This window comes from Panthera uncia, chromosome E3, assembly GCF_023721935.1.
Source record: "Panthera uncia isolate 11264 chromosome E3, Puncia_PCG_1.0, whole genome shotgun sequence".
Lineage (NCBI taxonomy): Eukaryota > Metazoa > Chordata > Mammalia > Carnivora > Felidae > Panthera > Panthera uncia.
In genome coordinates, this window is record NC_064815.1 from 19,570,707 (window position 1) to 19,598,165 (window position 27,459).

Here is a 27,459-nt window from a genome sequence, read left to right on the forward strand (position 1 = left end):
AAATACAAACCACACAGATCTTTTACTTGGTGTGGACACGAATGGAATTCACATGTACAGCATCCGTTGTTGTTTGTTGTTGTTGTTTTCTTCAAATAAATCTTTTGAATGGAGCAGCATCCACAATATTTTCTGCAGGGAGAAAGAAGTAGGCACCTCCGATTTCTCAGTGTTTTTTGAGAGTCAATGGGACAGACTTGAGCACAGTAAAGTAAAATCTGCATCTATCCCACTGCCATATAATGATGTATCTCCTTATTACCTCGGGCTCCTTGAGGGCAAAGGGTGTGTCTTTCACTGTGCCCTCAGCATCTGGCACTGTCCGTTGATGTGTTTTGAAAAATGTTTAATATTTATTTATTGTTGAGAGCGAGAGAGACAGAGTGTGAATGGGGGAGGGGCAGAGAGGGAGACAGAATCCGAAGCGGGCTCCAGGCTCTGAGCTGTCAGCACTGAGCCCGACGCGGGGCTCGAACTCACAAGTCCCGAGATCATGACCTGAGCCTCAGTTGGACGCTTAACCGACTGAGCCACTCAGGTGCCCCTATTGATTTGTTGTGAACTGAGGAAGAAAAAGCTCTGTCTTGGTCATTTTAAACATGTGTTCTAAAGGACATGGGAAAACTCATCACAGAAAAGGAAAGAAGCATTTGGGAAACGTAACATCTTCAGATATTGACATCACGGACAGGCTCCTTGTCCTCATTTCCTTGCCTGTCAGAACAAGTTATCTGTGGATGCCCCGGCTTCAGGGCAGTGGGTGGAGACCAGGTAAGAGTCACAGGAGCCACCCTTGTCCTTCTGTCCTGGACCAGAAGAAGGGCGGGCAGAGCTCATTCTAAAGACTTGAAGGGGCAACTTCATTGAGCCCATGGTGTTCTAGACATTGTTCTAAGTGTTTTATGTATATTATCTCACTTAGACCATCACCAATCGATGAGGTAGGTACCATGAGCCCTCCTTGTACAAACATAGACACCGAGGGGTAGTGACATTAGATAAATTGCTCACCTGTCTTAGCAAAGCCTTCCTGGTTGTGAGTCACAGAAACCAACTTGAGCTCAATTTTGCAAAGGGGGAAAGAAGAGGGAGGGGCAGGGAGGATCCAGGGATGTTTTGCTGAACTGACAGTCAGGCTTGCCTCTAGAGTCAGGAAGGTGTTGAACTTGAATCGGGAAAGAGCTGGGAGCCCAGCAAACACAGCCCTGATTCATCCTTCTCGCTGGCCGCCGAGTGGTTTCTTTCTCTTGGCTTCTTCATCCTTGTGGAGAATAATGGCCTTCCCACTGCTCCTGAAGTCATGAGTGACAGGGCCAGCCACCTGCTGAATCCAATTGTTGCTTGGTTCTGATTCTAAATGCTTTACAGGGACATCTGGATCTTAGTAGGGCCCACAGCCAGGCACACGCATATGGCTGTTAGAGTTTCTCCATGTGTGGAAGCGAAAGACGACTTCAACCACCTCCATTTTGGCCTCCAGCTTTCTGATTAAGTTCTTTCCAGCTTATGTCTGAACTCAGGCAAAAGGGTGTGCAGGGAAAGCATCCCCTGATGGGCACCGAAACCACCAGCCCGAGCAGTAAATACCGGCCTGAGCCAGCAAGACCCTGCCCGTGACTGAGCCCAAGACAATGAGCGACCTGACCTTCACTGCCCACCTGCAGGTACCCACCGACATTTGTCCCACATTTTCCTCGTAGAGACCTGCAGATATTTTCGGCACTTTGGAGACAGTGTTTGAGACTCGAGTCCGCTCTCTTCCCGGTGTCAACCTCACTGAAATAAATCCCTTTCTTGTTTCACAGCCACCTTTCTCTCTGCAAGTGACTGAGCCCGGTCTGTTTGGGACCCCCTGGAACCAGGCACCCTTGCGCCCTGTGCCCCGGCTCCAGAAAGACTGAGCAATGGATTTGACACAAGCAGTGGAAGGATCGTGGGATAGACAAACACAAAAAAGGCATCTGCTGTATACCAAGTCCATGCAACTGGTAAGATTTAAATTCCCGTTTATCCGAATTTATTCTAGACTCTGGGCTTGTTCTATTCCCATGATGCTTTAAAACAAATCTGTCTGATCCTTTCGTTTTAGTTTCTTTAGCCTCCCCCCAAAGTTATCAGATTTCCAGAAAATTTGTTGCGGAACAAAAGTCTTTCCTTCATGTGCGTTTGGTCTCTTGGCATTCCTGCACCTTCCTCCCAGCTTTGAACTATCCAAATTCTAGGTCTTAGCTTAAAATATTCATTTCCAGACTTCACTGTGCATCAGGACCCCTTGGGAAGTTTATTGAAACACACTGCTGTGCCCTCTCCTTGAGTTTCTAATTCATTAGGTTTGGAGTGAAGTTCAATAATGTGCATTTTTATCTAACAAGCTCCCAAGAGATTCTAATTCTGCTGTTCTGGAGGCCACACTTTGGGAACTGCTTAACTGGAAAAGCCAAAGTCATGAACGAAGCCCCTAGCGTAACGCCTCACATTATTGTATGGGATGAACTTCTTAATGCAGCATATGCACTTTTTTCATTATTTCTTCACATATATTTAGCTGTTTAGATTGGAGCCCTTCTCTAAAACATGCTGCTTTTAAATTGTATTAGAAAACTGATAAAAGGCTCTTTGCCTAAGGTCACCTGGGTGGCTCTGTTGGCTAAGTGTCTGACTTTGGCTCAGGTCATGATCTCACAGTTCATGAATTTGAGCCCCACATTGGGCTCTCTGCTGTCAGCGCTGAGCCCACTTTGGATCCTCTGTCTCCCTCTCTCTCTGCCCCTTCCCTGCTCTCTCTCTTTCTCAAAACTAAACAAACATTAAAGAAAATCAATTACATTAAAAAAGAAAAGAAAAGATTTTCTGCTGTCATAAAGAGCTATCTTGGTAGCCAGGGCCACTGCAGGACAAAAGTAGGTAATGTGACACCACTCTGGGAATTATTCAGTGCTCAACCTGTGCAACCACCTGTGGCAGCCTGGTGGGATGCTCTTCTGCCACAAACAGGAATGAAATTTCCCTTTCTTGCTTTCAAAGCTTCGTTTGTCAGAAGATTTGGGATACATTTAGCACATTTAAAAACGTCTCATTTAGTTCTCCCTCCCTTTCTTTCATCTTCTGGTAACTATTAATCACCTGAGGGATGCCTGGGTGGCTCAGTCGGTTAAGCGTCTGACTGTGACTCAGGTCATGACTTCGTGGTTCGTGAGTTCGAGTCCTGTGCCGGGCTCTGTGCTGACGGCTCGGAGCCTGGAGGCTGCTTCAGATTCTGTGTCTCCCTTGCTCTCTGCCCCTCCCCCACTTATGCTGTCTCTCCCCCCCCACCCCAAAAAAATACACATTAAAAAAGAAAAAAACATTTGACAAAATGTTAGTTTTAAAATTCTTCTTTTCACACTGGAAGATGAATGAATTTCGTCCCCCCAAGGATGAACTTTCCACATTTTTCTTTCATGTACATAGAAAATGGCAGAGGCAGGGAGTGGGCCTGGCACTTCTATACTATACTGGACTTTGTGTTTCAAAGTTACACTATTCATTTGAAAACAAAAGATGTCATAGCTTGGTTTTAATTGCTAACAATTCCTTGGGGTTCCCATTTGTTTTTTAAGCTGTCAGTTTCTTCAAATCCTTTCTCAAACGCCACACTGTATTACGAATGATGGCAATTAGTAATGTAGCATTTCCATATTTATACCAACAAAAGAAATTCACAGGGCATAATAGCATACAACCTTGACGTTTAGTAATAGCAACAAAACATGATAAATAAAAAGCATTTTTTCCCCTGTACAGACTGGCAGAACATAAACCTATTCACGTTTAAAGAATCATCTTGGATTTGACCTACACATCCCCATCTCATTCTACGCATTTCTCAACCCTCTCATCACACCACCCACACATTCACCAGACTACAGAGTCTGCAAGTAATCAATCCACCTAAATAGAGCTTAGAAAGTCCTCCCTCCTGAAGGTCTTCTCACTTCTCTGATGACCCCTCAAAAAAGAAAAAAAAATCATGCCCTTCACTCATTCCTTCCATGTCACGTTCACATTTCATTAGCAAATCAGCAAGATGGACTTTTTCATCTCAATCCAAACAAGGTTAGAGAAAAAGAGTTCCTCTACTGAGCATCTCGATGCTCCGCCCACGAGTCTGGGGACCCTGGGTCCTGTTCTGCTTATGAGAAGGTCATTCGGGGGCACCTGGGTGCCTCAGTCGGTTGGGCTTCTGATGTCGGCTCAGGTCATGATCTCGCGGTTTGTGAGTTCAAGCCCTGCATCAGGCTCTGTGCTGACAGCTCAGAGCCTGGAGCCTGCTTTGGATCCTGTATCTCTCTGTGCCCCTCCCCTGCTCATGCTCTATCTCTCTCTGTCTCTCAAAAATGAATAAATGTTAAAAAAAAAAAAAGAAAGAAAAAGAAGGTCGTTTCATGGATTAAGAATCTACATAATTTGTGGTCGATTTCGGCCCATACTGTGTTGAATAATCAGTAAAGCTGGGAAGTGAGCTCAGTCACCAAGATAAGGATCTTTATGGCTATGAGGAGACAGCAAACACAATCTGTCTGCATCAAAGTTCTTTCTGTTGGAGTTGTCTTGACTATAATACAGCTGTTGACACTGCCTGAATGTTGGTTGGTAGTATTCGAGGAAGGATGTGATTTGAATCGGACTTGCCCTAACGTAGACACAGGTGTAATAAAATGGTTCTGATTCCACCCATCCTTTCTATAAAAGCTCCGGAGGTCCCGAAATTGCCATGATGTATTCAAGACCTGGGCTGCTGCCTTCATCACTTTCGGAGGTGATCTGTCTCCTCTGCCCTTGGTCATGTTCGTCAGCTTCTCTATCCTCCCTGAATCAGCCAGGGCTTTGGCATTCTCCATGTTTTTGCCGGTGACCTTGCGCAGAGCACAGCAGATGGCCACCGTGGTCTCATCAGACAGCACGCTGGGGCCAGTCCTGCCGGGAAACCTGTTGACCTGGTCTCGCATGGCATATTTACCAGTGAGCTCCTTGTTGTGTACGTCCGGAGCCATGTTCCTCTGGGAAGTTGCCAGAGAAAATACAACTTTACCGTATCCATTCTCAAAAGTTCTATAAGGATGGAGAGCCCTTTTTCTTTGCGGAAGTCTGCCCGGATGTATGCCGCAAACTCCCAATTTCCAGCAGATGGTTTCTGGAGAGACCTGGCAGAGCCTTCCAAGGCAGCTGGGCTGGAACTTTCTGCTAGAAGGTTCAGGTATGGTTTTAGCACTGTTGGATGCCACGGCATCTTTTGGGGGGGGCTTTGACAGTCCTGGGATAGGACTGACTCCATCCCATTGATCCTCTTGTGGTGTTCTCTGTTTCTTTTTCTTCTTCTTCCCCCAGCAACTTGACTCTGAATCCCTGCTGGGAGACTTTTCCTAGTGAGTCATCCAGCCCACTCAGCCCCAGCAGCCGGCCGACAGGACAGGTTCCTCTGGGTGCACACGCAGTTCTCCACGGTCTGGCGGCTGTAATCGGATGTGTTCACGGATGTAGGGGTTGCATACCGCAGCGAGTCCACCGGCCCCTTCGCAGAAACGCATTCGCGTCCTCGCCTCCTCCTCTCCAGAGCTGAGGTTCCTCTGGCAACCTGTCGTGTTACACAGAACGAGCGACATCTGGAATTTGATTTTGTGATCATCATCCGAAGACCAGTTACTCCGTCAGAGTGTGGACTGGTCACAGGGTTTGCTAAGGTCCAGAGAGCATCTCGAGTGATTGCCATCTTTACAGCCTCGCGTGAGGACACATTCCAGAGAATGCCTGTAACAAGCTCCCTCACTTCTGCGCCAGATATTCTCAACAGTCGGAGCAAGGCAGGCACCCCACCAACATTCTTTCACTGTCATTTTCTTTTCATCTGTAGGCTTGCCAAAACGAGGTCGCGGATGGCACCGTAAGCGTTCTGCTGAACTTGCCCAAGTCCGTGGTCCGAGGGGTCCACCAGATGCTCGATTCCCCCTACCCTACACACCTCCATTTTCACGTGGCTGTCACCGCAGTGCAGGTGCCGCAGGTGGACCGTGGGCTCCCCCCGGGCTGAGGGGATCCGGTGCCGCGGCACGCGAATGACTTCGGGCAACTCGGGATCACACCAGGCGAACTCCCTGGGGTCCTTCTGAATGCTGTCTGTTGATAGGGCACTCGTGGTGCCCTCATCGGCTGGTGCTGGGTGCTGAAGCCTCTTACAATTGCCCTCTTGCCCTCGGTATTGTAGTGGCCCGCAGGGGTCTGCGTAGGTTGCCGTTGTGTTCAGAGCGTATTCTTTTGGCATGTAAGGGCGCGTCGTTGGCTGGATGTGCTTTGCAGATTTCCGGCACCTACTGAGCCTGTGCGATAGGACGCTGCCTGGTACCCTCGGAGCTCCATGGTTCCGTGGTTTGGGTTGCGGTACACTGGGCTGTAAGAGGCCCTCCCCTCACGCATAGGATTGGTGTGTAACTCAGGAGACAGAGCCGCATGAACGTCTTGCCCAGGCTGGCTGTGCTGACCAGCACAGGAGCTCCGTAAGTCTGTCAAGCTGTGTGGCCGAGGTGGAACCATCTTTCTGTAAATTTCATACAGCTGCTGTCCAAATTGTTCCACGTCGTGAACAGTCCTTTGAAGGAAAGTCCCACGTGTCGTGGTATGGCGATCATCCCCGGGTGTTTGGGGGATGATGACACTGCCTAGCCTTGGGATGGTGAAGCTAGTTGATTCTGTGCATCCCTCGGGGTCGGCGGGGACCCTACTGGGCTGGTGGTTTAGTACTGAGGGGTTGGGCCGTTGGGACTGGAGATCTGTTGGGAGGTGACTGAGCCAATCTGACTTGCAGCTGTTGGGAGAGGTGACTCTGCGAAGAGTATGGAGAGGCTGCCTGCTGCGCAGATAATGTGGTAGAGGAATATGCACTGGGGTTCAGGGGCTGGGAGTCGGAGAGCCAAATTCACCACCCAGAATTCTCAGTGATCCACTTGAGGAGACCCACCCGTGCTGATAACATAGAAAGGAGGCTGCGTTCTAGATGGAACTGAACTCACTCTTCTCGTGGCCTGACCCAGTGTTCATCCTTCCGCTCTTGAATTCTTCACCAATTGGTTATCAGTTGATCCTATGAATGAAGGCTGCGGGCTGTTATCTGCCTTACTCAAATTCTGGCTGTTGCGGGAACTCCCTGCTTCCTGGGATCCACTGTCAGAATTTGTGTTGAACTTGAGTTACCCAGTGATCTTTCACGGAGAGAGGAGTGTTCTGGTGAATGTTCTGGCTCTGTCCTAATGAGATAGTTGTTGTGGCGGACAGCGCCAGAAACTCTAGGTTGGTTTGCGCCAGTATTTGGCACACCTGTCACTCTCCAAGGAACGGACTTCTCAGTTGAGCTGGTGCTGGCCGTACTTGGTGATTCTGCCCCAAGCCTACATCTTTCTAGCTGACTGGCAGCGATCCGCCTTTCCACTTCCAGATCTCAGGCGAGTCGTTGAGACGGAAGCTCCTGCTGCTGCGATGCCCAGCTAGACTAGTGGCTGTGGTCTCGGGTTCCATGCCTTCGCCAGCGGAGGCAGCTTCCTGGGCGGGTCTGTGGTTGCCCCTCCTCCACCAACCAGGCCTACTGCTTAGGAGGGCATTCCTCTTTCCAGGCGTCACTCAGGGGATCAGGGACAATCTGTGCCCAGGGGTTGCCGCTGTGGCACGTGAGATATTAGAAAAAGTGCCATGGCCAAGCAGCTGATGCCCCTTCCCCAGAAGCGGCCTTTCCCCACCACTCCCAGGGTGCATGGACTCAGCCCCGGCGTCCCCTGTACTGTCCAGAGGCCACCGCCCAGCCGCCAGCCCACCTGCGCTGAATTCATGTTCTAAAATAACATAGTAATATCCGAACACAAACATTTATATCTAAATTCTGGACCCTGCCATGCAATTGTGCCCCGGGTGCTTATGTAACTTCACACTCTCCATATATGAAGGATGCTTAAAACCGGGATGACTTTGACGACAGGGTAAAATGAACTGATGTCTGAACCACACTCCAGACACACAGTTGCTGCACTTTGAATAGTCGAGCCTGCAACAACACAGGTTGAAACGTGTGCGCCCACTCACATGTGGATTTTTCTCGGTAAGTACGGAACAGCGCTGTAAATGTGTCTTCTCTTCCTTATGATTTTCTTAACATTTTCTTTTCTCCTGCTCACTTTATTATAAGCATACAGTATATAATGCGTGTAATGTACAAAATATGCGTTAATCAGCTGTCTGTGATATTGGGCTTCTGGTGAACAGTGTGCTATTAGTAGTAAAGTGTTTGGGGAGTCAAAAGTTATAGGGGGATTTTTCCCCTGGTGGAGAGGGTAGGGGGGGTGGGGAGGGGAGCTGGCACTTCTAAGCCCTGGGTTATTGAAAGGTCAATTGTACTGATAGAAAGTACTGAATCAGCAAACATGCAGGGAAAATTCGGCCGTGTTCATTATTTTATTTGAGCAAATTTGGTAAAGAAATTGCTGAGAGTAGTTTCTCCGAAAAGCTCTGGGTACACTCAATATTTCTGCAAACCTTGGAAATGGAAATTTATTGTTACTGTAGAGAGCCGGAGTCGAAAAGTGAAACCACCGCGATGAATTTGTAAGACGATAAAGAAGTATAAGAGAGAGAGAAGTTTGTCATTGGATAGTCTTTGGCCTTTTGAAAAGGAAAGTATTGTCCTACAAGCACATTTAAGACTGCAAGATGTCCGGGGCGCCTGGGTGGCTCAGTCGGTTGAGCTTCCGACTTCGGCTCAGGTCATGATCTCGCGGTTTGTGAGTTCAAGCCCCGCGTCGGGCTCTGTGCTGACAGCTCAGAGCCTGCAGTCTGCTTCGGATTCTGTGTCTCCCTCTCTCTCTGACCTTCCCCTGTTCATGCTCTGTCTCTCTCTCTCTGTCTCAAAAATAAATAAACATTAAAAAAAAAAAAAAAAAAGGACTGCAAGATGTCCGTGAGCCCTTCGGGGGTAAATTACCCGTGCACCTGCCCGCACCCCCACGGTGGCTTCTGAGGGAAGTGCCTGAGGTGTGCGTGGGGCGCTGGAGTTCGTGAGTCAGAAGACTGGGTGGCCGGCGGACTGCATGTCAGATTCTACAGCTGTGTTTTGGAAATCAGAGTGTCTCTATGAAAGTGGCCTCGTCCGAGAGGCAGCAAATGCAGAGGCCAAGGAAATAAGGGCTCAGAAAAAAGTGAGTTCATTCTCGTTAGAAATTTGGTGTTTTACACTAGACTTTATTTCTATGCCATTTGCTTGGTATTCCTTCTAAAGGAGAAGACCAATTAAAAAATTTTTTTAATGTTTATTTTTGAGAGAGAGAGAGAGAGAGAGAGAGAGAGAACGAGCAGGGGAGGGGCAGAGAGAGGGGGAGACACAGAATCCGAAGCCGGCTCCAGGCTCTGAGTTGTCGGCACAGAGCTCGACGCAGGACTTGAACCCACAAATGGGGGGGATCATGACCTGAGCCGAGGTCGGATGCTTAACTGACTGAGCCACTCAGGGGCCCTGAGAAGGACCACTTTTTAAAACTGAAATGTCTTCTAGGGTGCCTGGGTGGCTCAGTGGGTTGTCTGACTCTTGGTTTCAGCTCAGGTCATGATCTCACGGTTCGTGAGTTCCAGCCCCACGTTCAAGCCTCTGCGCTGACAGTGTGGAGTCTGCTTTGCATTCTCTCCTCTCTCTGCCCCTTCCCCACTCATCCTGTCTCTCTTTAAAGAAAATAAACTTAAAAAAAACAACAAAAACAAACCCCCCAACCCTCCCTCCCCCGACATGTCTTCTGAGAAGTTACTTATCTTCCTGCTTGGAAACCTAACGCTGTAACTTACCTGGCGGAAACTTTCTCGTCTACTAACTGCCTCGTAATAATTTTTGGTCAAAAGTAACAGAATGACCATGTACAAAGAGAACGGTATATGCTCTCTGTTTTAAAAAGCAAAATATGAGATCAGAGATATGGGTCTCCCCCCAAGAAAGGAATTATCTTCAAAATGAAAGGAAACTCTGAATCAAATCACTGACTCAAGTGCTTGTTAATGCCGTGCCATGAAATGGCTTAGTTGGTGCTGATATGAAAATGAAATTTACAAGCTTCTGAACTCTATCAAGAGCTTGGGCCAGCTGATGATCCAATCTCAAGGTCCGAAGCAAGACCAAACTTAATTATGTTCTGTGGTTTCCTCTGTTGTGTTTCCTTCCACTTAATATAAAGAGATAAAGACTCTTACAAACTGTTTTAGTTACAGAACTTTATAGACTTTAAACCTTTCTTTAAAATTTTATTTTAGAGAGGGGAGGGAGGAGTGGGAGAGGGAGAGAGAATCTTAAGCAGGCTCGGCGCTGAGCACAGAGCCTGACTCGGGGATTGACCCCATGGCCCTGGGATCATGACTTGAGCTGAAATCAAGAACTGGATGGTCAACCACTGAGCCATCCAGGTGACCTGAGCTTTATAGACTTTTAAACCTTTAAAGCCCTATGAATGTCAAAGTTTCTGCAAAGTATTTTAGATAATTGTGGAGAGGCACAATAATTGGTTGGGGTAATAGATAATAGTGGTTCCTCATTCACTGATGGCAAATGAACGTTTTGAATTTAAAATTTCTCCTCGTCTTTCTGGGTTTTTCATCTATAAAAAGCTATGAAAGCCCCAGAGTCACTTTTCATCATAAGATGACCACTATAATTAACGGACTCTCTTGTGCAGATATTTACAAGCTTAGATTAAATCAAAGTGCTGCTGATAGTTTCAAAACCTAACACAGTAGGGAGTTAGATTTTCATAACCTATGAGGAAATAGGAGACAGATGCGTGATTTGAGGAGACATTCAGGGAATCATCTATTGAATTATCAAGTGCTTACTATATTAAGCTCCCGTCCTCCTGGGAGCCTCATTTTGCAGGAGCAATGTGGTGATTACTAGAACCAAGGCCTGGCTTCCCAGTGCAATCTGGGCAGATACTCTGCTTATATCTGATCCTCACATCTGTCTACTCTCTGGTATGGGCATATTTTATCAGTGAGGACAGAGGCTCAAGCTAAGAGTCACCTCTGGCCAATGTCCATCCACATCTGTTCACACAGGGAGGGAACTTTGCTCTGTTTCCAGAACAGCATAGAACTTGGGAAAAATGTGTATTCATATCTTCTGCTCATCACTTAACTGAATGTTTTTTAGGGGTTGAGTTGTATCGGTTCTTTGTATGTTTTGGATACTAATCCTTTATTGGGTATGTCATTTGTAAATATCTTTTCTCATTTTGTTGTCTTTTAGCTTGTTGATTGTTTCCTTTCCTGTGCAGAAGCTTTTTATCTTGATGAAGTCCCAATAGTTCATTTTTGCTTTGGTTTTCCTTGCCTTGGGAGACATATCTAGAAAGATGCCTGTGCTTTCTTCTAAGATTGTTATGGTTTCAGGTCTCAAGTCTAGATCTTTAATCCATTTGGGTTTCATTATTTTGTATGTAGCTGTCCAGTTTTGTTGAAGGGACTTGTCTTTTTCTCATTGCTTATTCTTGCTTCCTTTGTCAAAGATTGACTATATAATCGTGGTTTATTTCTGAGCTTTCTATTCTGTTCCAATGATCCATTTGTCTACTTTTTGCCAGTGCCCTTTGTAGTATATCTTGAAATCTGGGATTGTGATACCTCCAGTTTTATTCTTTTTCAAGATTGTTTTGGCTATTTAGGGTCTTTTGTAGTTCTGTACAGATTTTAAGATTATTTGTTCTTGTTCTGTGAAAAATGCTGTTGGTATTATGATAGAGACTGCATTAAATGTGTAGATTGTTTTGGATAGTTTGGATATTTTAACAATATTTGTTCTTCCAATCCATGGGCATGGGGTATCTTTCCATTTCTTTGTGTCATCTTCAATTTCTTTCATCAGCGTTTATAGTTTTCACAGTACAGGTCTTTCACATCCTTGGTTAAGTTTATTCCTGGATATTTTATTATTTTGGGTGCAATTGTAGATGGGATTGTTTTCTTAATTTCTCTTTTGCTGCAATGGATTTTCGTATGCTGATTTTGTATCCTGTGCCTTACTGAATTATTCATCAGTTCTAGCAATGTTTTGGTGGAGTCTTTTGGGTTTTCTCTATATAGTATCCTGTCATGCACAAATAGTGACTGCGGTTCTTCTTCCTTACCAATTTGGATTCCTTTTATTTGGTTTTCTTGTTTCATTGCTGTGGCTAGGACTTCTAGTACTAAGTTGAAAAGTGGTGAGAGTGGACATCCTTGTCTTGTTCCTGACTTTAGAAGAAAAGCTGTTTTCCCCCATTGTGTCTGATGTTAGCCGTGGGTTTTTCATATAAGGCCTTTATTATGTTGAGGTCTGTTCCCTCTAAACTGACTTTGTTGAGGGTTTTTAATCATGAATGGATGTTGTACTTCGTCAAATACTTTTTCTGATCAGCAGCATTTAATGCCTGCAGGGACAAGGGCCAGTGATTTTCATCTCCACGTGTATGTATCCGTGATGATACCCTCAAAATTAATGAGTCGAAATGGAATTTCACGGCAACAATTCTTAGCTAAAAGTATAATCTTGACCTATCAGCTTGGATATTCTAGCTCCTATCCAGGAATGACTTAGTTTTTGATAATATGATTTTTATTCTTTCTCTTTTTGATGTATCATGTTGACTGATTTGTGAATATTGAACCACCCCCGCATCCATATAATCTGCAAAGTTTTAACTATAAATCCACAAATGATTTTACCTTAATTACGTGCAAGACTTCTAGTCTTGATTCTATCTCCACATGACAGTAAGAAATAAGTCTGTGGACCTCTTCCCTTGAAAAGCATGTCAACTATGCTTGTTGACCACAGGAAGAGCTCCACCGTGAATCTTTTGGCATTCAAGTGGCTCACCAGACAAAAAGATCTCCTGAGATATAAATAGTGTTGAGTGTAGGAGACAGGTCTACTTTGCAGTAAAAGACTTTGCATTCTTCAATTTCACAACTCATTCACCTCCATTCTCTGCTAACCAGAAATCTGCAGAGATTCAACTAGGAATTTGGTGAAACGGGGGCGTCCAAGGGGTGTTTGGAAGGGGTCCTGGGCAATTCAACTACGTGTACTCATTCTTGTGAAATCATTCCTGGGTAGGAGCTGGAATATCCAAGCTGATAGGTCAAGATTATACTTTTAGCTAAGAATTGTTGCCATGAAATTCCATTTTGACTCATTAATTTTGCGGGTATCATCACGGATACATACACGTGGAGATGAAAATCACTGGCCCTTGTCCCTGCAGCCATTGAATGCTGCCAGTGGCAAAATATGTCTGCACAACCATCTTCATGATGCAGCAGCAGAAAAATGTTTTCCAATAATCAGTACCTTGAATTTCAGTAAGAGCAGATTGATAAACAAAACAAAAACAAAACCTCATAAAGATAATAAGGAGCCTCATTACTACCAAAGTTGTAGGGACCTCATGATGTGGGCTTGAGTGCAGCATGCAGGAAAAATCATGTGTGTGGCTTCTGCTTATGAGCGTTACCCAATTTCCCTCCATCACAGCCTCACGGATATTAGGTGTGTATGACCACCTGGGACAAGTAAATGCAAGAGGCTGGTTGCAGGCAGAGATGAATGCCTTCAGGCCGAGGGGATCTGTGCAGATCAGAAGCCACCAAGCAGCACAACAGCACGCATCAGTATGAAGGGTGGGAAGCTTTGGCTCAAAGCCTTGACACCTATTCTAGCTTTAAAGATGGATTTGAAAAAGTCATTAGCAGACACGTTTGTCATCACCCACCCTCACTGAGCATGTATTACTCTACAGACATCTATTCCACACCTACTGGGTCCAAATGCGCAATGGCTCATCCTGCCCTTGGGGAGCTCACCGTCTAGCATGCCAGATGGGTATTTAAGCAGGTCTCTAGAACACAAAGTAGGGTGAAATCAAGGCCTAGGAGGGGGTTTCAAAGTGGCGTGAGGTCCCGCATGTATGGGGACAGGTGACACTTCACAGAAAAGGGGTGTGTTAACAGAAGAGAGTTAATTCTGAACCGTCACCCTGACCAACAGCACACAATACAGCTTGCACTGACAAAGCAAAAGAAACAGTTCAATCCTTAGAACAACCCATTATAGCACCGGCAGTGAGAGCATGACCGAGAACCACAATTTTTTAACTACTTTTGAGTAATGAGATTCATATAAGGTAAAAATCTTTTATTTTCTATAGGTTCAGAAGCATGGCTCACGTGTGATCTGCATTTGACATTTCTAGAGGTTCCAGCTTTTTAGGAGATCAGTAACGAGAATGAGAAAAACTTATAGCAACGTTCTAACTTTCCTGCTCAAGGTGCAGCTAATGAACATTTCCAGTGACCAGGACTTCCAATCTGCAACACCGCTTTAACTGTCTAAGCTGCAGATAAAGTGTAAACCTGACTACTTAAAATCTTCCCTTGGGATTGAGTTTAGATTGTCTTCATGAAAAAAACTGCACCAGTAAAATGGAACCAGTGAGGGCCATCTTAAGGATTGGTATTAAAACAGTAATTCAATTTCGGCACCACAGAAAGCGTTGTGTTCCCAAGTTATCAAGCAGGAGTACTTCTAACACTGTAAGAAACAATTTTGACTTCGTAATTTTGATTGGAGTTATTTTAAAACGGTCCATTTCTGTGAACTTCTATTAGCAATGAATTCTGAACGTGTATAAAACCCATCTGGGGTTTTCAAGTCAAAACCTCTTCTAGTTAAAAACTTCTATCCATAAAATACGTTTGTATGTTAAGTTTGTTTTTTTTTTAGGTAGGCTTCACACCCAGCGTGGAGCCCAATGCAGGGTTCAAAGTCATGCCCCTGAGGTCAAGAGTCAGAGGCTTAACTGAGCCAGCCAGGTGCCCTTGTATGTTAATTTTGAATGAAACCCTAATTTATGTTCTAGAATACCTTTTTGAAGATAAGCAGATTGAAAACAACTTGCATGTTGTCCATTTAAGTACTAAAATAGTTCTGTTCAATTATATCCCAAATCACTAAGATTTATCAGGTGTTCAGCAGAACAGGCTCTGTTCTACCCACTCCTCATGGGGCTTATTTAGTCCTGCTGCGAACTCTCCAACCCTACCCGACAACAGGCAGAGAAAAGAAGGGAGCTTGGAAGCTGTCTAGAAACACAAGCCATGGTTTAATAAAAATAAAGAGTGGTTTTATTGATAACATATAATTGCAGCTACATTAATATATATTATAAACTTTAAGGATTAGAAACCAATGACTTTATTCTTTACCGAGAATAATCTAGGGTACGGCCATATGTTCCGCGAATCTTACTTCAGCCCCGCACAGTGGTCCTAGATCTATTTTTCACAAAATCAGGAAGTCACCATCCAAGCTTTGTCTCAGGCCACACGTTTCATTAAGTAGAAATAAGACATTATGTTTTCTTCAGCAAATACCCCTTTTGTCACATCGTCCTATCTTCTCACATTTATCTTAATATACAAAGCTTAACTTTTCACCCCCAAGATAACGTGCACGTTGGAAAGTGCAAGTCATGAGACAGCAGCAAAATGCTACTCTGCCCTTCGTATCCTGGATTTTTCATTTTTGCCCCAGACCCCGCTTTATCATTAAAACTACATGAATCCCACAGTGTGATACTTTATCAGAAAAGTCTTTTTGTGTACACGTTACCACAAAGATGGAAAACGTCAAACAGTCCGAGCAAGCGTTTGGCAGACCACAGAAAGGAAAGAGGACCGTGGGAAAAGAAAACGCTTTAGTGTTTTAGAGCTGAAGAGCTTGACGGGCGTCATTCAAATTTCTCATCCCCTTCTTCCACGTCCTTCAGGTTGAGCACTTCCAGAGAACCTTTGCCTTTTGTCTCCTTTTTTATGAGCTCATCGATTTCTCTGAAGCAGCCTGGGTCAATCAGACACACCTGAAACACGGAACACAGGTGCTCAGCAGGTGCAACGGAATGAGCACAGCCCCCGCTTTCTCTCAGACACACAGCACGTTCCAGATGTCTCTACTGCTACCGTCCTACAGTGCCAGAACAAAGACAGAGCACAGGGAAGCAGGCAGGGCTCTAGTCTAGCCTCGCTCTTTTAAGTGCACACACAGGCCCCGCGACAGGCGTTAACCTCCCCGTCTGAGGTCGTCTCTGGACTCCACAGCCATCGAGTGAAGTGGCTGGAAGAGGAGAGCGTGGTTTTTTGATACTACGGTTTAGCGCGAGGATTTACAGTCTGGCGAGAGCACGTCTATTTATCCACATCAGAAGGAGAAAAAGCAGCTTGAAAGCCTATTTAGAAATCACATGTGAAGTTCTGAAAAGACCGGAGAACTTCAGAATATCAGATGTGTCCCTTCGCGTTTAGGGAGGAATGCCCAACAACCCCGGCCAGAGCTTGTTTATACTGGCGCTGGAGCCAAATCTCAGGGCCCGGGTTTGCAGACAACCGAATCTCTGCTGCGTCTGGCACTGCGGGGCCAGGACCCAAAGACACCATGCTTTGCCGCGTCTTTAAAATGTTCTATGGGCAATGAGGCCGTCCAACTTTTCGTCTTATTTCCAATTTCCTCATAATAGAAGACTCACCGTAAAATATATTCTCTCGTCTAAACTGAGCATGGATTTAACCAGAAAAAACAAACCACCCCCCCACCCCCAAATCCCAAGTTGTGCTTAATTAACTATAATTTCGTTTTAGTCTGACCTTGAGATTTTTACTTAATTCCAGGTAAGATGTTTCTGGAAATGTCTATTGTTCACACCTTTAAATGTCTGTGACACATTTATGACTAGAAAACAGAGGATTCTGGTAACATGGACGCAAAAGAATAAGAATATTTTTATCTTACAATTTCTAACTGCTGACTGTAGTCTTCGCTTTCTATAACCTTGATTAGGGGCTTCAGCTTTTCTTTCAGCTTCTTCCCTTCATTCACTGGAAGAAGGAACCGAAGTCTCATGTGAGCACGTTCGATCTTCATCTTCTCCTTTAACTGCTTTATCACTTCCAAAGCCTGGCGAGACGAAATTGAAAATGTTGGCAATTTCTTTGCTACCTTTGCTGCATTACTTTGTAAGGTATTCAAAACAAAGCAGTTCCCATCCAGTCAAATTAGACGGTGGTTTTTAGATAGGACACAAAGAACATAAACACCCATAGAAAAGAGAAGATAAATTGGACTTGAAGATTACACACTTTTGGGTTTCAAAACACTATTGAGGAAGTGAAGACAGCCCATTAAATAGGTGAAAATATTAGTCAATCACACATTTGATGAGGTGCTAGTATCCAGAATATATACAGAACTCTTACAACTTGATAATGAAGAAACAAATAAAGAATGGCCAAAGAATCTAAATACTGATTTCTCCAAAGATGACCAAAGGTCAACGGGCACATGAAAATATGCTGAAATCACTTGTTATTAGGGAAATGCAAGTCAAAACCAGAATAGTACACCCAGGATGGCTGTAATAAGAAAGGTGGATTAACAACAAATATCAAAGATGTGGAGAAATCGGAACCCTTGCACACTGACTGTGGAAATGTAAAATGCCTCAGCTATTTTGGAAAATGGTTTGGCAGTTCCTCAAAAGGTTAAATATAGTTACCATATGACCTAGTAATTCCATTCCTGAGTCCAGAGAAATGAAACACGTCCACACAAAAATTTGCAATGAATTTCAGAGCAGCATTATTCATGATAGCTAAAAAGTAGAAACAACACAAATACCCATCAACAGATGGATGAATCAACAGAATATGGTATTTCCATACAATGGGTTATTGTTGAGTCCCAAAAAGGAATAAAGCACTATGAACCTTCAAAGGGCCACATATTGTCTGATTCCATTTATAGGAGATGTCCAGAAGAGAAAAGTCCATAAAAACAGAAAACAAATTTGCTGAACAGCTGTGAGAAGGGTATATGAGGAGTGAGTGCTAATGGCCACAAGGTTTCGTCTGGGGGTGATGGAAACGTTCTCAAGTTAGGTAGTAGGGAAGGCTGCAAAAACTTTGTGAATATGCCACTGAATTGTTCACTGTAAAAAGATGACCTTGTATGTCATGTGAATTAGATAGAAATCAAAAAAATCTAAGATGTGGAGTTGAAAGGATTCTTTAAAAATTCAAGTTTTATCTTTAAAGGTTTGACTTGGATAGGAAGATGAGAGCTGTAGTACATGTGTGTTTAGTTAAAAAAAATTCCATTACTTTTCCCTAAAACCCCCATCATCTCCTTCCTCCCTCCCCCTAACCTCCTACCTTACTGCTTCCAAGTAGTATCACTTTATTATCACAGACAGATCATCTTCAATGGTTTCTTCAGAGAAAATTGAGTTTCATTTGGATACTTTTTGACATTAAAAATCACTCACCTGCTGTTTTGTACTTTTATTGGTTTTGACTGAATAGTGGATGTCCTTCATGGCTCTCTCTATAAGGATAACAGTGTACGGTCTCTTTGTTTCAGGGTTCACACACTTGTCGGCCACAATGGTTGCAATGTCCCTGAACATCTGCTCCAGCTGTGTATGCCGTTCTTTATCTGATACTTGAACCTCTCCTTTAGTCAAAATCTAAAAAAACCCCAGATTTAAATGTCTTTATTGCACATTATTTGTTAACTGACCACAAGAATTAATAACTTGGGAGAGAAAATTAAATTCCATCCTCTTCAGCTACTCACATATAGGTAATAAATTGAACTTTGCCTAAATGATACACTGGATTATCTTGTGCTCTAAGATACTATTTATTTAGGTGGGGGAAGGGGAAAAGTCAATTTAGGCAAAGGTTGTAAATGAAAAGAAAATGAAAAGAAAATAAAATTTAATTTTAGGTATATTATGCTCAAAATATAAAAATGGACAAAAATAAGGTAATTTAGTAGAAAATTTAAGTTTTGGAGACTTTGACAAAATATATTCATGTCCTGCATTATTAAAAATGATGCCACACAAAAAGACTCCCCAAATAATCTGACTAAAACGAGCAGAGAACTCGAATAGACATTTTCTCAAGCAAGACCTACAGATGGCCAACAGACACATGAAAAGATGCTGAACGTCACTCCAACACCACCCATCATCAAAGGAATGCAAATCAAAACACAATGAGTTTTCACCTCACACCTATCAGAATGGCTAGAAATCAAAAAAACAAGAAACCAACAAGTGTTGGAGAGGATGTGGAGAAAAAGGAACTCTCAGTGCCCTGTTGGTGGGAATGCAAACTGGTACAGCCGCTGTGGAAGACAGTATAGAGGTTCCTCAAAAAAATAAAAATAGAACTACCATGTGATCTTGTAATTTCACCACTGGGTACTTACCCAAAGAAAATGGAAACACTAATTTGAAAAGATATTTGCACCTCAGTGTTTGTTGCAGTATTATTTTCAATAGCCATGATGCAACCTAAATGTCCACTGATAGATGAATGGATAAAGAAATAGTATACATACACAATGGAATATTACTCAGCCATAAAAAAGAATGAGATCTTGCCATTTGCAATGACATGGATGGACCTAAATGGTATAACGCTGAGTGAAATAAGTCAGACAAAGAGTAATACCATATGATTTCACTCCTATTTGGAATTTAAGAAACAAATAAACAAACAAAAAAAGGGCACAAACAAAAAAAGACTCTTAACCATAGTGGTTGCCAGAGGGGAGGTGGGTAGGGAATGGGTGAAACAGATAAAGGGGATTAAGAGATACAAACTTCCAGTTATAAAATAAGTCACAGAGATGAAAAAACAGCATATGGAATACAGTCAATAAGACTAATAACATTGCTTGGTGACAGGCGGTGACGACACTTATCATGGTAAGCACTAAATTACAGAATGCATACAAAAGAACACATAGTGATGTGTATTGTTGAATCACTATGTTGTACACCTGAAACTAATTCTAACACTATTAATTATACGTCAATTAAAAAAGTGATGTTACTCAGGTCACAAAAATAACGATTCAAGTTTAACATACGTTCAAGTACTTCTAATACATAGCTCTTAGAACTCACCTGCTTACAGATTTCTGTCTGGTCATCTGTTCCAAATGCACTGATCAGATCTTCCTTCTTTGCAACTTGACCTTTAGAAACATTTACAAACACTGAGTGGGTCTGTAGAACTTCATCAAGGTCTTTTTCCCTTGTGACAGCAGGAGAGAAAAGTCCTAAGTGAACACACTTGAAACTTGGAAATTCATTCACATTTAAATACAAGATGGCAGTGACATAATAGTAAGAAACAACAAATACTCAACGAGAGGGAACATTTTCAAAACTCAGAACCGTATCTGTATTCCCACTTACTCACTGCAGAAAAACGTCACGGGATCATGTATGAAACACTGAGCTGTGGGGACAGAGGGCGGGCTGCTGCCAGGGAATTCCGATCCCTAGATGGCAGCAGCGAAGACACTACGCACTTCGGTGAAACTACAGGGCAATGATCTGTGACATCAGGATGTGCTATAGCCACGGAAGTATTTGGAAGACTAGGTCTCCACCCTTTAACATTATTTTGGCAAAAGGGCCATATTTTGGGGATTTCTTGGCTGTAGCTTTCAGGACACCAACCAATTAAAACAAAACTCCAAACCAACAACCCAAACCACACCAATTCAACAAAAAGGGAACCCTGGATTTAGGCGCTAAGCTCGGGAAAAACAGTGACTTTTCACGCTCACTGCAGGAATAAATTGTCCATTTCCTTCCCTGTCAAGACACCAGCTCGAACACTAGGGGCAGGCCGCCTCGGAGGCTGCAAGCTCCGGCCAGAGCTCGGACGGAGAGGGTCACTCACACGCCGCTCCGCCAGCCGACGACTTTGTTCTTGTAGCAGGCGATTTCGAAGCGCTTCCCGGCGCGCTTCATCCGTACCACGGCCACATTGGTTAGGCGGATCTGGTTGGTGGGGGTGAAGATCGACATGGTGGCTGCTCACAGCCCTTCCCGGGTCTGGTGAACCAGAGCACACCCGTGCGGCGGGCCGGAGGGACCACCTGCGCCTCGCTGTAACGACCCGGCGGCGCGCTGCACGACCACTACCTACCCGGACGGCCGCCACAATACACCCAGTTGACTTATTGCGCAGGCGTCAGGTGTTCCGGAAACCGGGCGAGGAAAAGTGAGCAACGACGCCTGCGCATTGTGGCTTTTACGACATCGGCTCGCGACAAGAGAAGCGCTCTTCCTTGATGTAATTTACTTCCGCCAAGGAGCTCTGATTGGCTGGTGATGCTGATGTTTTAGCTACCGGCTGGAAACGTAGAGTCGGTCCCTCAGAGTTCCGCAGATTTCGGGGTCGCGCCCTCAAACTTCTCTTACGGAAAAATTGTAAAATAAAAAACTTGAGAAAACAGTGTGATGAACCGCCATGAACCCATCGCCCTGCTTCAACGATTATCAACATTTTGCCATTCATGTTCCATTCTCCCTCTTCTTTTTGGTCAGAATAGTTTAAAGCAAAGTATAAGGTTTTAGCTTTACAGTCTGTACTCCTCACAGATGAACGCAACAAGATTAACCATTTTTCCTTAATACCATCTACTAGCCAGCCCATAACCCAATTTCTCGAAATAATGCTTTTTCACAATCGGTGTGTTTGAAGTGAGGTCCAAAGGAGACACAGATTACGTCTGGTTGACGATACGCTTTTAACGTGCCCATCTTTCCCAGGTTTCTTTCCTATGCCACCACGCCTGTCTTGACCCTGCTTCCCTCTAGACCCGCCCCTTGCACCTCTGAGCCAATCCGAGAGGAGCCGGGAGCGCTCGGGCTACCTAGCTTTGATCTCTAAGCGGGGCTTCTCTCTGGGCCCGCCCCTTCCCCCTCTGAACCAATCCGGACGGGCTGGCGAGTGGCATGGCTGCCCCCAGCTCTCCGGGCTCGGGGTATACTGGTAATGCTTCAAGATAGTTCTGGTCGTCTCCCGGTGTCCGAGCCAGGTTCTTCAGGTCTGCAGTCCTAGTCTATCGGGCCGCAGAGCCTGGGCTCTGAGGAGAATGGGTAAGCCGTCACCCCACCCCCCACACCGCCCCCCGACAGGCAAAATCGTGGAGGGGGAGGAGAGAGGGAACCGTTTTTCTCACTCTCTCCTGGCGGAGTGGCGTCCTCGAGGACCGTCCTTCAGAGGTTGTTGCACTTGTCAGCCCGGGACAGGAGCCATTGACAGCAAGGGAGGATTGATCCTTGCTTTTGACCTGGCTTTTGCCTCATGAGGTTAGGGGATGAGTTCAGAAGGAACTGTGCTTCTGACCTCGAGTAAAACGCATAGAGAACTGCCCACTTTCTTTACCCACGTGTTTGGTGGCTTTTGGGTCTTTTCCAGGGTGGAGCAGCAACGGCAAAGCCCATGTTTGTTTTTTCCACGGTGGAGCAGCACCTGTAAACCCCAGAATTTAGGCTTCGCCTTTTGAAATTGCCTCCAGTTCAACATTTGAGGCCAGGTCCATTCATACGTCTTTCCAAAAAACGGGGTGTGAGATCCATTGCAAGTTACAGTGGGTCTTTAAAGTAAAACTAGAGCAAAGAGAATAGTATTTCTTAAAGCTTTTCTTATGGAGTACTCAAAACACAGCAGAGTTAATTCCACGTAAAGTGTTTTGACTTTGTTCACCTCTCTTGCTTCCAAGTGCTATACCCAAATGAAGGTACAATTTTGTGTTTTTCTGAGTTAGCATCGTTACGGTAATTTTATCACATGACCACATGCAGTTGTATATTATTTTTATTAGAGTTGATTTTTTTTAGAATTCTTAGCCGGGTTGTTGAATATGAAGGTTGGTTTTATTTTACTTTTTATTCTATTTTTTAATGTTTATTTTTGAGAGAGAGACAGAGACAGAGAGAGACAGCATGAGCAGGGGAGGAGCAGAGAGAGAGGGAGACACAAAATCCAAAGCAGGCTCTCCAGGTTCTGAGCTATTCAGCACAGAGCCCATTGCTGGGCTTGTGACAGCTTAGAGCCAGATGTGGGGCTCGAACTCATGGAGTATGAGGTCATGACCTGAGCTGAAGTCAGATGCTTAACTGAGCTACCCAGGCGCCCCTATTTTATTTTTTATTCTTAAAATAAGGATGGGCAGCTTTGTATATGTAACTTTATGTAAAATTACATGTATGTATTGTTTTAAATTTAGATCCTTCTTTGGATACATGGGACTTCTCTTCACCTTTAATATCATTATGGATAAACAGGTTTTACATATATTTGGGCTTTGCCTTTGGCATTAGCCTTTGGATTTGTTTCCAGATTGTCATCAGGAAGCAGGTAAGTGGAGTTGGTTTTTATAGGAGAGAATTAAGGCATTAGATTTATAGAGAATTTAGAGTGCAGATTTTCTAAGGTTTTCAGAAAAGCTAAGAGGAACTTTTCAGTCACTTTTATGTTTGGTCTCTACACAGGGTTTCTTTTTTTTTTTTTATGCCTAAAAATTTTATTCTCAGTTTTTAGAGACGAATTTATTATGAAATAAGTTATTTATGTTTTCTTTGATGGGCTGTGGATGTTTTACTCTTGAGATACAGGAAGAGTTCATAATGAAAAATTAAGCCTTCATAAGAAAAATCTATTTAGCACTTTTAAAGAGTAGTAGTCTTCTGTTTTCTTACCACTAATTAAGGATTGAAAAGTAAGTGCCTAGTCTTATTTCAATAAAGCACATTATGGATGAATGTATGTATAGTTCTGTCCTGGAGGAATTGGGAATCTTTACAGCCTTAAGGATCGTAGGTCCAGCCTTTAAAGGACCTAATTATATCAAGGGGTTAATATTTGAGGAGTACACCAGAAAGATTAAGAGAATAGTAAAATCGGTTATTGTCTGTGCTGTCATCACTACTGAAGTTGGGAAAAGCCTCAAACTTGATGGATTTTGTGTAGTTGTTTATCTTCAAGGACAAGAACTCAAAGGAGAAATCTGTTCCAAAAGCAACTCGGGATTTGATGACGAATGGTTATATCTCTCTTCAAAAGAAGGACATCTTAGTGTCTGGAGTGAAGATTTTCTATGGTTCCCAGACTGGAACAGCGAAGGTGAGAACTTCATATGATCTTTTTCTCTGGGTTTCTTGATCTTTTAGAAGATCCCTTAAAGGTATCCATTCACAGTGAACTGAATCGGTCTTCTGATTTTTTTTTTTTTTTTCTTTTAAATCTTCTTTTTTCCCTTCCCCAGCATACCTTTTTCCTTCCTGGGGCATTGCGTGGGTGTTTAACCCTTGTGCCCAATTCCAGCCCAATTCCAGTCTGATGGTCACTGTCCTGAGGGGTTTTGTGCTGAAGCTTGCTTCTGCCTCAGCAGAATGGAGAGTTCTAAGCCTATTACTGATGGCGGGTGCAGAAGTAGCGGATAGTGAAAAGAGCATGTCAGCAGTAGCATCCAGTATGGGATGGGGCCCTGACTTTCACAACGTCACACATCTACTTAATAAAATGTGTTTTGGTTCGATAGTGTTAAAAGTGTTAACAGTAGACATCGAATACTGTTTAAAGTAGATATGTGCTGCGGATGTATTTGCTGTTGGCTTCTTTGTTATGAAGGTCACAGCTATTTAGTGCTTTTTAGGAAAAGATTCTAAGACGAAGGTGAAAATGAAGTTAAAAAGTCAGTGTCAACGGATTTTTGTGTGGTACTAAAGAGGGTCGTACTGCCCTCTTGTGGATGTTTTGTAGAATAATATTTTTTCGCTTTTCAGAACTCCAGTGCAGGCTTTGTGCCACATCATAGTTGAAGGTCACTTAACATTAAGGGTTCAGCCTTAAGCAACAGAGGTGGGGAACCAGAAGAAATGTAAAAAAGGCATCTGAGCAGCCAAAACAAAGTCCTTTTATGTTACTCATAAAAGATCTCAAAGCCTCTTTTTATGTGTGTTTTTAATTTTTTTAAAAGATCAAATTGACACTTGAAGACTGTAACAAATCCAGGTGTATGGAGGGTTCATTCTGAAAAGTACTTTCTAGTGAATCTCTTTTTAACTATTTCTTCTTTTTGATTCCTCTGATGGCTGTTTCTTTATGCTGTGTTTCTAGATTGATCAATGTTGGATAAAAGTTATTGACTTCTCATATTAGTTAACACAGACTTTCCTCAAATATCAGTTGTTGGCCTGTTGGCTTAATGTCGTTGGCCATCTCATTGTTGATACGGGTTAGATGACCCTCCTAAAAGCTATGCCATCTGAATTTCTTTATTCTGCTTTCACATTTTAATGGCTTCATATTTGCTGGGTGTAGATTAGTTTTTCCTTACAGCTTTGAAGGCATCCCTTCATTGTCTTCCACCAGTCAGTGTTGTTGATAAAAAAGCTAGTCTCCTCATTCCTTTGTAGATGACTTGATTTTTATGTTTCTGGAAGCTCTAAAAGAGTCATGTCTTTGTCCTTGAGGTTTGGAACTTTTTTGAGATGGTGTCTAGGTTGGATCTTTTTTCAGCTGTTGTGCTGGACACTCGGGCTCTTTTGAAGATTTGTGAGCATTTCTGCTAATGTTTTTGGGCATATTTTTTCCCTTCCATTTTCTGTTGTTGTTTTTTTTTTATTTAAAAAAAATTTTTTTTTAATGTTCGTTTTTGAGAGAGTGAGAGAGACAGAGATAGAGTGTGAACAGCAGAGGGGCAGAGAGAGAGGGAGAGACACAGAATCCGAAGCAGGCTCCGGGCTCTCAGCTGTCAGCACAGAGCCAGATGTGAGGCTCGAACTCACAAACCATGAGATCATGACCTGAGCCGAAGTTGGTCGCTTAACTGACTGAGCCACCCAGGTTTCCCATTAAAAAAAATTTTTTTTAACTTTTTTTTCTTTCTGTCATTTGTGTTGGCTGGATGTTAGAGCTTTTGGATGGCTTCTTTGTCTTAAATCTTTTCTCTTTTGTAACTCTTTTTCTTTCCACTTGGGGTTGTGGGATTTCAATTCCAAACCTTTTTGAATGTTTTATTTTGGTTCTTACGTTTTTAGTTGCAAAAACACCATTTTGTTCGTTTTTTTTCCTACCCCTCCCCCCAATTTTGTTCGTTTTTAAAACATGTTTATTTTTGAGAGAGAGCTTGTGCACATGAGTGAGTGGGGAAGGGACAGAGAGAGGGGGACAGAGGAGCCCAAGAAAGCTCCATGCTGACAGCAGAGAGTGTGATGTGGGGCTCAAACTCAAGAACTGTGAGATTAGGACCTGAGCCAAGGTCAGACACTTTCTGACCTTGCCATTTTTCTTTCCTGCTGCTTGTTCTAGTCAAGTTCCTGGTGAACCATGGTTTTCTGTTCATTTTTAGACAGAATGATGGGCTAGCTGGTGTGGGTTTTCTCTGTTCTTGTATGAACAGATGTGTGTTCTTTAATTATAAATTTTTCACCGGACGCTCTGTGCAGGGTGGGTCAGAGCATACCGTGTGAACTATTGGCCCCATATCTCCCTCTAACTACCATCTCAGATTTTTTTTTTTAAGAGTAAAGCGCCTTGAAAATATCTGCCACTATCTCTAAATCTCCAATTTCCCTACTCCTGTTTTTCTTGGACCACTCTTGCCAGGCTTCTATGCCCTGACGTGTTCCCGGTGCTTTCCATATTGCTAATTAGTTCTCACCTTTCATCTTACTTGACATTCTTCTCTAGGTCATCCTCCTGCTTGGCCAGGGCTAGTCTTCCTTACTTATCATCTGCTAATTTCTTCTCTGCTTGACCTCTAAAGGTAGGAGTGTCCCAAGGCTCCGTCCTTGAGACCCTGTCTCTATTTGCACTCACTGTGCTCTCTAAGGGATCTTATTATCTAGACTATGTTCTTGCCTCTAGATACAATTTGGCAAACTTTTTCTGTAAAGGGCAAGCCATTTTATTTTTTACGCTATGTATATGTATGTATTTAGGCTTTTAGTTTTTGTGGGCCAAACAGTCTTTGTTGCAGCTGCTCAGCTCTGCTGCCTTGGCGTGGATGCAGCCACAGACAATACGTAAATTAAGTGGCATGACTGTGTTCCTGTAACTTGCACCTGTAGAACCAAACGGAGGGCTGGATTTGACCTGCCGGCCTTCGTTTGTATGTGCTGAGGGCCTCTGAATTTATGGTTTTCATCTGAACTGTTCTCCTCAACTCCAGACTCTCATGTCCAGTTACCTATCTTAGATCTTTGTGTGATGTCTAGTAGGCACCTCGGAATTCAGATGCTCAAACTGAACTCCCAAGTTTTTTGTCCAGACCTTTTTCACTTACAGTCTTTACCAACTTCATCTTTCCAGTTGCCTAGCTCAAAGAAAACCTTTGGCTTCTCTCTTTTTCCTACTCCCCTCCCCCCATGCAGTTTGTCAGCAAATGCTGTTTGTTCTACTTTTCCACAATGGATCCAGGTGCCAGTCACTTCTCAGCACTGTGGTTCGGGGCACCCTCAGATTTTGTCTGGATCACTGCAGTCACGTCCCCTTCATTCA

General features: G+C 43.7%; 2 protein-coding genes and 1 pseudogene across 2 annotated transcripts in view; 1 reads left to right on the top strand and 2 right to left on the bottom strand.

Moving 5' to 3' along the window:
- Nucleotides 1-4,481: 4,481 nt before the first annotated feature.
- On the bottom strand, nt 4,482-9,918 carry LOC125928651 (plakophilin-4-like; annotated as a pseudogene).
- Nucleotides 9,919-15,187: 5,269 nt separating this feature from the next.
- On the bottom strand, nt 15,188-21,218 carry SBDS (SBDS ribosome maturation factor). The gene is made up of 5 exons (XM_049639199.1): nt 20,845-21,218; nt 20,058-20,187; nt 18,402-18,602; nt 16,871-17,035; nt 15,188-15,944 (listed from the first exon to the last, which is right to left on the bottom strand). The coding sequence occupies exons 1-5, from the start codon at nt 20,970-20,972 to the stop codon at nt 15,816-15,818; spliced, it is 753 nt and encodes a 250-aa protein (XP_049495156.1). The 5' UTR covers nt 20,973-21,218; the 3' UTR covers nt 15,188-15,815.
- A 497-nt stretch (nt 21,219-21,715) lies between these two features.
- LOC125928480 (S-adenosyl-L-methionine-dependent tRNA 4-demethylwyosine synthase TYW1) overlaps nt 21,716-27,459 on the top strand; it is a 212,648-nt gene continuing 206,904 nt past the window's right edge. Inside the window, exons 1-3 of the mRNA XM_049639186.1 lie at nt 21,716-22,049; nt 23,183-23,313; nt 23,926-24,078. Coding sequence (XP_049495143.1) covers nt 22,046-22,049; nt 23,183-23,313; nt 23,926-24,078 — 288 coding nt within the window. The 5' untranslated portion in view covers nt 21,716-22,045. The remainder of the gene's footprint in view (nt 22,050-23,182; nt 23,314-23,925; nt 24,079-27,459) is intronic.

Coding starts and splice junctions, on each gene's coding strand:
- SBDS (XM_049639199.1), bottom strand. CDS start 20,972: ATGTCGATCTTCACCCCCACCAACCAGATCCGCCTAACCAATGTGGCC. Junction 18,603..20,057: donor AGACAGAAATCTGTAAGCAG/GTGAGTTCTAAG, acceptor GGGTTTTTTTAG/ATTTTGACTAAAGGAGAGGT. Junction 17,036..18,401: donor ATAAAAGTACAAAACAGCAG/GTGAGTGATTTT, acceptor TCGTCTCGCCAG/GCTTTGGAAGTGATAAAGCA.